The following is a 12848-nucleotide window of genomic DNA, read 5'->3' as shown; positions in this document are numbered from 1 at the left end:
ACAACATGATACAAGTTTGCACAAATACAGTAATTGACAGCAGCCAAATAATAGCTTTTACGATATTAAATAATAGTCATGCCCATCCAACTTCCTATCACAAACATTTACCCAAATTAAATTTAACATATGCTGAAGCTTAGGACACAGCCCCTCAATAGATACATATTCTATGTATGTATTCTGCACGTTTATATTAAACTATGTTGTCTTTGTTTCCAGTATGATGGGTTTTGATGGAGAACCAGGAATAATTCCAAGGTTCTGTTCAGATCTTTTCTCCAGGATTCAGGCAACAATGCAACAAAAGGTATAGTTCCAATATAGTTCAATACTTGCTGCTGCTCTCCTTCCTTACCTGTTGTCTCTCTGTTTAACCTGTTTTCATATTGCTGGCTTCAGCAGATTAAATCTCTGTTGACCCAAACGGTAGAGAACCAGTAGTTCTGAAACTGCAAAAGTGAGTGCCTTAGCCAATGAATGAGTATACTTCAATTTTAAACTTTCATCATAACACTTTCTTCGAGGTGTTTACATTTTCTTCCAGTGCCTTTTTTGCAGGCAGGCTAATTGGATTGTGATAAAAAACTGACCTATCTTTGTTTACATTGTCTGGAGGGTAATCTCAGGGGCAGCAGCCTGATGCCATCTCTCCCCATCCACACTTTTTCCACTTTTGTTTTGGAGTAGCTGGAGGGGAAGGCTGAATTACTGCAGATAGGGAAATTGCACTCTCTGCGCTTGAATTTCTGCTGAAGTGCCATTTGCAAAAAGGGGAAATTCTGCACTTAAAGGCGTGGTTCTCCTTTAAGTTAACTTTTAGTGTGTTATAGAATTGCCAATTCTAAGCAGCTTTTCAATTTCTCTTCATTATTTATCTTCTACAGTTTTCTAATTATTTGCCTCCTTCTTCCTACCCTTCCCAGCTTTTAAATGGGGTTCAATGACCCCATCTAAGATGAAATGCTTTGTAAGGTTACACATGTATTGTTATTGCTACTTTTTATTACTCATCTTTCATATTCCAGTCTCTTATTCATGTTCCAGTCACTTATTCAAATCAATGTGTGGTTGCTAGGGTCATTTGGACCCTAGCAACCAGACTGCTGAAGTTGCAAACGTGAGAAATGCTGAATAAAAAATGAAATAATGAAAAAAAACTACAAATAATAAAAAAAATTCTCTACATGATACTAAAAGTTAATTTAAAAATGAACAACCCCTTTTAAGATGTCCGAGACAGCTTTTTGCAACTTTTTTGTTAAATTGTCACCAGAGGCAAGGTTCTTACCTTGCCTCATGGCTAAAACACCTCTGTATGTATTTGATCGTAAATTCTTCTGTGTCAGAGACTGATGTGAATGATGAACTGTCTTTTTAAATCAGTACAATACATGTTAGCACTATATTAATTGAGGAAAATAATACAGTTATGGGTTCTATTATTCAGAAACCCATTATCCTCAGAGCTTCAAATTATGGGAAGCCCATCTCCCATAGACTCACTTTTAATCAAATAATTTAATTTTTTTAAATTATTTCCCTTTTCTCTGTAATTATAAAACAGTACATTGTACCTGATCCTAACTAAGATATTATTGATCTTTATTTGAAGCAAAACAAGCCTATTGGGTTTAAAGGGGTTGTTCACCTTCCAAACACTTTTTCAGTTCAGTTGTTTTCAGATTTTTCCCCAGAAATAGACTTTTTTTCAATTACTTTTCATTATTTATTTTTTACTGTTTTTTCAAAATTAAAGTTTAAGGTTCCTGTCTCTGGTGTTTGAGTCTGGCAGCTCAGTAATTCAGGTGCAGACTCTGAACGGTTATAATTTTGCAACATTTAGTTGATACATTTCTCAGCAGCATCTCTGGAGTATTAGCAACTGTTGTATCAATTATAACAGCTGCCTCTGCTCAGCTGGGACAAAGATAAGAAATTTCTCAACTAAATGTATCAATTTAGAACAGTTTACTGTGTCAGCGACCCCCCCCCCAGATCTGCTTTAGAAGGTGAAACATAACACTTAACATTTGAATATTAGAAAAACAGTCGCACATAGAAAATAGATAATTAATCTGAAAACAACTAGGTTTTCGAAGGTGAACAACCCCTTTGATTAATGTTTTTAGTAGACTTAAGATATGGAGATTCACATTAGGAAATACACCTTGTGCAGAAAAACCCCAAGTCCTGGTCATTCTGGATAACAGGTCCCATAACTAAAATTAAATCAAACCTCTGCCATACCTCACCCATAATCATAGAACAATCTTCACAGAAGCCTATAGGACTGCATTTCTGCTAATACAGCGCACCATCTTTAAATTTTTTTTGTGTGTAATGGGCTTAATAGTGGAGGCAGGCTTTGAGGCAGTTGAACACTGTTATGTAAACAATAAATACAACACTTTTGACCACCCTTAAAGGACCAGTAACACTTTTTTACAAACTCAGACAAAAATAATGTACTTAGCTAAGTAACTTCTAATACGCTGCTGAATCCATGTAGTCTTGTAAGGAATCCGAGAAAATCAAAACCGCAGCTTCTGGATGGAGTCCAAGGGTCCTCGCCATCTTGCCCCACCAGCAACCTTCTTCTACACTACGTGCGCGCTGCCGTGCTTCTTTTCCTTGTTTTCGGGTCTGAACTTCCGGGTTCATGATGTCACTTCCGGAAGTGACATCACCTAACCGATAGGATAACTGCTTAGGCTATAGGAGCGCTGGCTGAATGCATTTTATTATTAGATTCCCCAACCCAAGAAATCAGCCCAATTCCCAGCGCTGCAGCAGTTCAATACACTCCCCCTCACTCCATGTCCTCTCACTGCCATACGTCTGTGCAGCCATTCACTCCCCCACCTCCCCTCCGCGTTCCTCTCACCCTAGTCTTCTCCATTCATGCAGCAGTTCGGCTCACCCCCCCTCCCCTCCGTGTCCTGTCACTGCCGTTTCTCACAGTGCTTTCATGCAGCCGTTCACTCCCCCTGTCTCCGCTCCGTGTCCTGTCACTGCTGTCCCTCTCCCCAGCCTTCTCCATTGATGCTGCCGTACACTCCCCCCATCCCTCCTTGTTCCTCTCACTGCCCACATACAAAAGAAAAAAGCCGGCAAGAAGAGGGAGAACTTTATGCGTCGTAGGATGCATGCCCTGTCAGAAACTCTTCTGACTTCCGGTTTTACTTTCATGACGGAAGTCCTGGCTGAAGGAGCACTGTCGGGAGCGCGCTTGTACGTATTGTTCGCCTTCCATTGATCGCCATATCGCCGTTTTTCAAAATCAGTTCAGACAATGGAGGGGAGTATTTTCTGGGGACTTTTCTGGTACAAGGAGGGTGAATGGGTAATATCTATTGGGACATGGGTATTATATACACGCTGTAATTTTTATTTTTTTAATAAAAAAAAATGATGTTACTGTTCCTTTAAATGTATGTTTTTTGAGCTACTCAAATGGTAGCTCTGTTGGCTGTATTTCAAGGGATTAACCACAATTTTGGAATATTTTCCATGCATACCACTAGTTAATTTACATTGACTTTTTCAGTCTGTGTATATCATTGCACGTAGCTGCATAAAAGAGCTCAGTTACTTTAGTCTCCAACCATGTTATGTGCTTTCATTTTGTAGCTCTCCTTCCATCTGGAAATGAGTTACTTTGAGGTGTACAATGAAAAAATACATGATTTGCTGATCTTCAAAGCAGAGAATGGACAGAAGAAGCAACCGGTGAGCATTTTCTTTCTGAGAACATTTTGTAATGGTGTCTCCAAATGTTCCACAGTGTATTAGGTCATTGACACATAGGCTGATAGGGGCAGCACAAAATCACCCTAACTTTTCCATATTAGCTGCTGTAGCAGTTGCTTGAAACCAATAGTGCAATCGTTGTCAGGCAGTTGTTTTCAAGTGGCATTAACTCGACGGGCACTTGCCATACTTTCTTCTAAAAGTCACTGGTGCCAAATCACTATACGAGCTATTTCTTGTTATCAGGCCAATGAATACACCAATTTCAAATTAAGTCAAATATTATGAAGTTTGCTTAGTGATCATTACATGTAAGTGCAGGCCTGTGAAGTTCTTGGTTGGACAGTGACCGCATATACAGTTAGGTCCATAAATATTTAGACAGAGACAACTTTTTTCTAATTTTGCTTCTGTACATTACCACATGAGTTTTAAATGAAACAACTCAGATTTAGTTGAACTGCAACCTTTCAGCTTTAATTTAGTGGGTTGAACAAAAAGATTAAAATGTGAGGAACTAAAGCCTTTTTTTAACACAATCACTTCATTTAAGGGGCTTAAAAGTAATTGGACAAATTAAAAAACTGAAAAGAAAATGTTCATTTCTAATACTTGGTTGAAAACCCTTTGGTGGCAATGACAGCCTGAAGTCTTGAACTCATGGACATCACCAGATTCTGGGTTTCCTCCTTTTTAATGCTTTCAGTTGCTGTTTGCTTGTGGGCCTTTCTTTCCGAAGTTTAGTCTTCAACAAGTGAAATGCTGCTCAATTGGGTTCAGATCAGGTGACTGACTTGGCCATTCAAGAATATTCGACTTATTTGCTTTAATAAACTCCTGGGTTGCTTTGGCTGTATGTTTTGGCTTATTGTACATCTGTATTATGAAACGCCTCCCAATCAATTTGACTGCATTTAGCTGGATTTGAGCAGACAGTGTCTCTGAACACCTCAGAATTGATTCGGCTGCTTCTGTCCTGTGTCACATAATGGATAAATACTAGTGTCTCAGTGCCACTGGCAGCCATGCACGCCCTGACTGGCAATCTGTGGGTTCTGGCAAATGCCAGAGGGGCTGCTGTATCGTTCCATAGAAGGTTACCGTATAGTGGGCTGGTAGGGGCTGTTTGGGCCTCTGTGTACTTGGAATGGCAGGGCCTATTTTGACTCCCAGGCCTGCAGCCATGCATGCCCAAGCCATCACACTGCCTCCACCATGTTTTACAGATGATGTGGTATGCTTTGGATCATGAGCTGTTCCACGCCTTCTCCAAACTTTTTTTCTTGCCATCATTCTGGCAGAGGTTGATCTTGGTTTCATCTGTCCAAGGAATGTTCCAGAACTGTGCTGGCTTTTTTAGATGTTTTTATAGCAAAGTCCAATCTTGCCTTTCTATTCTTGATGCTTATGAGTGATGTTTTTTTTCTGTTTTTGCAGCTTAAGGATGGCTTGTTTTACCTGCATGGAGAGCTCCTTTGACCGCATGTTGTCTGTTCACAGCAAAATCTTCCACATACAAGCACCCCCCCCCCTCAAATCAACTCCAGGGCTTTTATCTTCTTCATTGATAATGAGATAATGAAGAATTGCCCACACCTGCCCATGAAATAGCCTTTGAGTCAATTGTCCAATTACTTTTGAGCCCCTGAAATGAAGTAATTGTGTTAAAAAATGCTTTAGTTCCTCATATTTTTATGTAATGTTTTTGTTTAACCCACTGAAATAAAGCTGAAAGTCTGCAGTTCAACTGCACATGAGTTGTTTCATTTAAAATTCGTTGTGGTAATGTACAGAACCAAAATTTGAAAAAAGTTGTCTCTGTCTAAATATTTATGGATCTAACTTTATGTGCTCATTGGTCAGTCTAGTTTTTTTTAGGTAGATCACACCAGAGTTTGTTCTGCCAGATAGCTCATAAGGAGTGCTCTGCACATAGACAGTAAGCATTTGTATGTTTCCATTATATCCATTTTTAACATGAGCTTAATAAATAGGACTTGTGGTGAACATGCATTTTACCTACAGTATTTTAATAATGAAAGAAATAATGTTTTGTTATTTGAGTTAAACTATGCAAATATAGAAACTGAAGATACTATGTTTCTAACATAAATTCTTGCGCCCACTTTGCCATTGCCCTAATTATGTTTGCAGATGGCTCAGTGTGAAAAGCAGCTGTATCAGTGGAGAAGGAAGGGATGCTTTTACAAAGTAATTGTTATCTCTAGTTAAATTCAGCTAATCACAGGGGATTTAGAATGTGTTAAAGCAAAAATATGTTACATCTATGTAATAGTAATACAAAATATAAAACACGTTTGCCTTAGTCTAAAGCCAGACAGGCCCCTCACTGCTAGCAGAATCCTCTTCTATACTCTTCAACATTCACGTCTGGAAGCCTTGTGTAAGCTCTGGCGCGAACGCACTCAACGGATTTTGGGGATGAAACGCAAGTCTTGCATTTTTCAGCTGAAATCCGCCTAGTGTGTTCGCTCCGGGGCCAACACAAGGCTTCCAGACGCGACGAGAGAAGGCGATTCTGTTAGTGGTTGGGGGCAGATTTCAGCAGTCTGATTTGAGCCCCGTCTGGCCCTAGCCCTTACGAGACTATGAAAGTAAGGTATTATCATCTTAAAGGGAGCGATAAGAATTGTGAGACAACTGACTTTATTGTTGTCTAGACCAGCAATGCCATTTCCAAAGGGGTTTAGCAAAATATATGTAACCCTATAGTTATTTGTTTTATTTTTCGCAGCTTAAAGTGAGGGAGCATCCTGTGTCAGGGCCATATGTTGAAGACCTTTCTATGTAAGTTTAATACACTGTTTATTATATGATATTTTCTTGGTTTTATGAAGGTTAATGTCTGCCTACAATCACAGAATCTTTTGGATAATAAAAAAAAGCAACTTTCACTATACTCTTTCTTCTTTCTGCATTCTTGAAACAATGTAGCAGAATCCAGCATATTAAGAGTTCTGATGGAGTACTGACTTTTACTACATAGTTTCAGGATGAAGAACCAGAGAGCAATAAGCAATACAGTTTCAATAGCAATTGCATTTACACACAATCTCAAAACCATTGTATTATTGGAAGGTTGCTTAGAATAACAATTTTTTTCAAGATACAAAAAAAAAAAAACAGGTTTTGTGTGGAAACCACACAACTACTGATTCTACAGTTGCAGTAAAACAGATTATTATTAATCAGAATTAAGATTACTTTTAGTTCTTTAATGGATTTTATGGTTCTTATGTCAGTTTCTATGGCCTAGTCTTGTTTTGTGGCAGAAATTAAAAATACAATCTGAGGATCATTTTTAGTTAGAACTGAGCAGAACAGAACGTATTCAGTGAAAATGATTTAAAATCTTAAACTCTAAATTAGGATGTGACTGAAAATAACACAGCACTAGTTTGTTTGAAAAGCACAGCAGAATTAGAGAAAAACTTCTGATGTGATGACAGCATTCCTTTACCATTGTTGATAAATGGAACATTTTTCACGTATTTGCAGACTAGTCTTGAATAAGAAAGTGCTGAAATATGTCCCTCTTAAATAAAATGCTTACTTTTTGACTACTTCTTTTATATAATGAGTCCATGTACTAAAAGTCAACTCAAAGGTGAACAATCCCTTTAAAGGGGGTGTCCACACATAAACCATTTTTTAATAAAAATTAACTTTCTACTATACCTTAATTAAAATTAAGTGGTTTTAAGTTATTTGTAAATGTAATTTACATTTTCTTATTTGTTTTCAGGAATGTTGTGTCTTCCTTTCAAGATATACAGGTGAGTAGTGGGATTATTGGTCCCCAGTGTTGTTGTAACTTGTTTTTTCTCTGTAGGACATAATTATCAAAGTTCAGAATCATGTTTTGAATGTTTGAGCTTATATACACACAGATACAAGATACATGCCTTTGGGATGCCTTCTCCTTATTGAATGTGTTGTAAATGCACCAATAATAGTGCAATGCAAGTAAATATGAGCATTAGGTCATGCTTCTTTTCAAGGGTTTTCTGTTGCAGTTTTAAGCATTTTGCTAAACACGGTATACACCTTTGATGCATGTTTTAATAGTGAAATACTATAAATGCTTAAAGGCATCATACAAGTGAATTATTACCACATTTATTATGTGGTTGCCCCCTTCAGTTGTTTTAGACTGGTTTGTACTAGTCGTCTGCAGTGCCTGAAACTGCCTTTAGTTTCATAAATGAATTTATAGAGGCTAAGCAAAACAAAGCAAGAGTGAAATATTTCTCATTTTATATTTGTCTCTTAAACTTTCCTTTATATGAATAAAATAGGGAAATTTAAAGTTCAAGCTATAATGATAAGAAGAGGCTAATAGAGACAATGCATATATTCTGATGTTTACGTGGAACATGTATGTATTTTGGCTGTTCTGTTTTCAGTCCCTTACTGGGGGCAGGTTATATAGATCAGTGCAAAGAAGTCATATGCAGCTTATGCCACATCTTGCTGATGAGCCCTTTATTTTCGGTATCTTTTCCAGAGACTGATGCCAGTGTTACATCCAACTGAAATAATTGTAGTGTTTTAGCTATGACTTCATGTTGACACATTGCTAATGTTCACAATCTTATAGTGCTCTTTTCTGTGTGTAGTGTGATCTCAGCATAAGTCTTTATTTACCGTTTGTCACTTTTATCTGTTTTCTTTGCTGAAGACAAGTAACTACTCTTGTATTCCATAGAGCTGGTTGGAGTTGGGAAACAAGCAAAGAGCGACAGCTGCTACAGGAATGAATGATAAAAGCTCCAGATCTCATTCTGTATTCACTCTTGTCATGACCCAGACCAAGGTACATAATATAGTGATGGCAACAAATGGCTTTTTCTACTTATTCGTTGCAACAAGCCGTTTTTTCCTGCCATAAGCTGAGTCTCTCCTTTAATTGCTTCAATTTTTTTTTAATCTTTTTTATTTTTCACATTTCAATTATTTATTGCCCATATACTCTGTTTTCTTTAGAGTTCACAATGTACTGCATTTAAATACTGTAAACCTTTTGCAAGGCATGCTTTTCTATGTTAATATATTATCAAAATCATGGTAAAGAATGCACATACTATAAAGTAAAATACAGCCTATTCATAAGAATGCCTTGCTTGTGATTTAATATGTGAAGGAAAACAAACAGGCACATTTTAAGTATAGAGAGCTTTTTCTGGTAGTCCCTGTTACCACCACTCTTTTGCTCTTCTAAAGATCTAAAGTTATTGTTGTTCTTGTTTTTTTTTTCAATGCAATACTTGATTTTTTTTGATAGTGAATTAGAGATGCTGGTGGATAACCCGAGACAGGAGGAGGTGGCCTTAATATATCACATGGCAATCTTACCATTAAACACAGAAGCACAAGGAGAAAGAAATTAGTACAAAATGCAGGGACTAACTAAGACACAATTTATCACAAACACTTACTAATTTACATGCGGAAAAATTAAAGAGGAAGGGTTACTATCATATGTCGAGTAGAAAGAAGTGTAACAGTTTTTGGGGGGGATACAGTTTTTGAAAGAGACGTTTTTGAAGGAAACTAACTTGCCAAAGTTTAAAACCATTTGTTAAAATACCCTCTTCTCTACAGACAGAGTATGTGGATGGACAGGAGCATGATCATCGAAGAACAAGCCGGATAAACCTTGTGGACTTGGCTGGGAGTGAGAGATGCTCAACAGCACAGACCAGTGGAGAGAGACTAAAGGTTGTTTGGCATCTTTAAAATGTTTTGTCGATTACTTTTTTCCCCCCCTCATATTCTCGTGATAATTATATTACTGAATATTCAAATATAAAAAAGCTGGAAATCCTTTAACTAATTGTACAGTTATGAAAAAAATCGCTGGGGCCATGGTGCTATAAGTTCAGGTTCTCTGGGTCCAAGTCATTTTAACAACTGATTAAGTGCCTAAAATTATTTTTTATGTTTATTATTATGTACCCATCAGAGCTGTTTTTGCACTTGGAACTTGTAGACACCTGAAATTTCAGCATTTTCATCCTCTGAGTTAGTGTAAATACAGGTATCCAGAATGCTTGGGACCTGGGATTTTCCAGATAATGAATGTTTCCGTAATTTGGATCTTCATACCTTAAGTCTATTAGAAAATAATGTAAAATTAAATTAACATTAAATAAACCCTGTAGGGTGGTTTTGATTCCAGTAAGGATTCATTAGTACAAGGTGCTGTTTTTTATTACAGAGAAAAAGGAAATCATTTTTCAAATTTGGATTATTTAGATAAAATGGAGTCTGAGAGACACCCTATAACTGTATCTCTGTAAATTGACAAGCAGATTTTGTTCCTAAAACATAGGGGCACATTTACTAAGCTCGAGTGAAGGATTAGAATGAAAAATACTTTGAATTTCGAAGTTTTGTTTTGGCTACTTCGACCTTCGACTACGACTTTGAATCGAATGATTCGAACTAAAAATTGTTTGACTATTTGACCATTCGATAGTCGAAGTACTGTCTCTTTAAAAAGAACTTCGACTATCTACCTTCCCCATAAGCTTTCTAAGCTTTTTTTGATCGAAGGAAAATCGTTCGATGGATTAAAATACTTAGAATCGTTCGATTCGACCATTTGCGGTAAGTCCTTTGACTTCGATATTCGAAGTCGAAGGATTTTACTTTGAGGGTCAAATATCGAGGGTTAATTAACCCTCGATATTCGACCAATAGTAAATGTGCCCCATAGTGTTTCTGTACACAGCAATAAAAGGTGGAGCTGTTTGAAAATAGTGCAATGTGTTTTCACTTTTTTTAACATGGATTTTTGCACTTTACCTGCTTGTAATATTTATGTATAGTTCTTATCTGAATGGAATATGTCTGCAATGTAGCAAGAAAATATTTTATTAGCAGTATTGTAATTATAGGAGGGAGTGAGCATCAATAAGTCTCTGCTGACTTTGGGAAAAGTGATCTCTGCTCTTTCAGAAAACTCACAGACACGCAAAAAGACTTTTATTCCTTATCGGGAATCTGTCCTGACCTGGTAAGTAGTAACACATGAAAATGTCCTGAAAGCATCTTCATCTACATCTAGTGCATATAATGTTTAGTAGTGTGATGACACAAATGCCTAATAATTCCCTTCTGCTGTGCCACACTGAAATCACCACTGGTATGTCAGTAAAATCACTTAATTGTGCAAAAATTCATCAGGGTCTGTTGTTATGATTGTACTTTTTTTTTACTGATCTACGAACCCATTTCAATTCATTGATGGTAGTTCCAGTTGGTTTATAACCCGAGATTTCATACTGATGACAAAGCTCCCTTGTGGCATTTCCTCAAGTCATGTATTTTTTTTTTTTTATTTCAAAATAACTAAGATTTTTGGGTACGTCACCTGATTCATGACTTTGTTTATAATACTGTTTCTGTTACAGCATTACATTACATTGTAATTACAACTGATAGCAACACACGTTGAATGATAAATAAGAACTGCTGTCTCACAAAAATAGTTTTACTGAGACAAGGAAAGATTCGAATCAAATTGCATCTCAGCTTAAATTTTTATATAAGCTTTTTTTAAATCTTCTTTTGTACCAAGGCTGCTGAAGGAGAGTCTTGGAGGAAATTCCAAAACAGCAATGATTGCTACTATTAGTCCTGCTGCCACTAATGTGGAGGAGACATTAAGCACTCTGCGCTATGCCAAACAGGCTCGTCTTATTATTAATGTTGCCAAGGTTAATGAAGACATAAATGCTAAAATAATAAGAGGTAAGTCTGTGATTTGGAATAACATATTAATGTATTTAATCAGATCAAGAAAAGGAATACTTTAAATCAGGCCATTCAGGTGCAAGTATTGTTTACTGATATATGGTTGGGGCTCGTCAAAAGCTCAATTTAGTTGGCTGAAAAATCCTCATTGTTCAAGGACCATATACAATAGATGTGTCCCTCTGCTGTCTGGTCACCACCTGAGTGGCCTAATCAAGCAACAATCTGATTCTGGCATGTATAGCCAGCGTAACTTTTTGAACACTGACTCCACAATAGCTTGCAGCCTAAGTTTGATGGGAATTCTAGTTTAAAGTTTCAGTAACATTCTATTCACTGTTACCATGTATTGGCAGAAATTGATAGAAACAAACCAGGGACACAGTGCTGTGCTGCAAACAGGGAGTGGTCAACACTGACTCCCATTATCAACCCTCCATCACGTAGGCCAGAAAAATTCAGGCTGTAGGTACCACAGAAGCACTGCTATAGTCCATTAAAGTCAATATCCTTCAATAGTCCAATAACCGCTGTTGTGAGCTTCTTTCATTCTGGTTAACTAAAAGCATTGTAATACGTGAAACGCAGGATTGCCCAGCAATGCAAAAATACTACCATGCCTACTAGGGCAACTTGCATCTCAGTATAATACTACGCTTGCATGGCACCTATAGTGCCCATTCATTATTAGCGAAATAATTAATCACTTTATTACCACAAGAGGCTAGGGCAGTAGCCACTTGTATCTGTTTTCCTCCACAAATACAATGGGCACAAGAAGTTCAGAAGACTTTCATGGTTCTCTACAAGACTATACAACGAAAACCCCTTTAATATAAATGACGTTGTTGCTAAGTAATTTATTTGTAGGTTCTGGATAAACAGATACAAACTTTAAATGTAAAAAGAAAAAACTGCTACTTTAACCACCTTTTGAGATCCATAGGGATACATGGGTTGCACACCATATCCATCCTGTCCTGTAATATACAGCAGGGCTGCAGTCTATTTTATTCTTTTATTTAGTTATAAAATGTATTTATTTTTTTCAAGTCTTTTTAAAAAAAATGAAAAATGCATTAACTACCGTAACCAGATAATTGCTGTAGTTTGGTAATATGCAATGTATAATATACCATTTATAGTCTATTTGCAACAAACCTGTTTAGAAATATAGTGAAATATGTCTAGTCTGAATATGCTGCAAAATACTTCCATTTATCTTACAGAAAGCATTTTCAGTATTCCATGAATTATACAAAGGTATACCAGATGTGTACATTAAAAGTCATAGATAACAAGTATCCAACTAC

The 12848-nt window shown here is 36.9% G+C and overlaps 1 protein-coding gene across 2 annotated transcripts in view; it reads left to right on the top strand.

Annotated features, from left to right (window-relative positions):
- Positions 1-12848, top strand: part of kif14.L (kinesin family member 14 L homeolog) — a 39486-nt gene that overhangs the window by 2055 nt on the left and 24583 nt on the right. For both annotated transcript variants that reach the window (XM_018258671.2, XM_041590606.1), the window contains exons 4-11: positions 223-310; positions 3634-3732; positions 6509-6561; positions 7520-7550; positions 8483-8590; positions 9379-9495; positions 10677-10795; positions 11360-11532. In XM_018258671.2, coding sequence (XP_018114160.1) covers positions 223-310; positions 3634-3732; positions 6509-6561; positions 7520-7550; positions 8483-8590; positions 9379-9495; positions 10677-10795; positions 11360-11532 — 788 coding nt within the window. The remainder of the gene's footprint in view (positions 1-222; positions 311-3633; positions 3733-6508; positions 6562-7519; positions 7551-8482; positions 8591-9378; positions 9496-10676; positions 10796-11359; positions 11533-12848) is intronic.

Source organism: Xenopus laevis, chromosome 4L (assembly GCF_017654675.1).
Source record: "Xenopus laevis strain J_2021 chromosome 4L, Xenopus_laevis_v10.1, whole genome shotgun sequence".
NCBI classification, from domain to species: Eukaryota; Metazoa; Chordata; class Amphibia; order Anura; family Pipidae; genus Xenopus; species Xenopus laevis.
The sequence above is the reverse complement of the archived record's forward strand: the minus strand, read 5'-3'. Positions and strand labels throughout refer to the sequence as shown.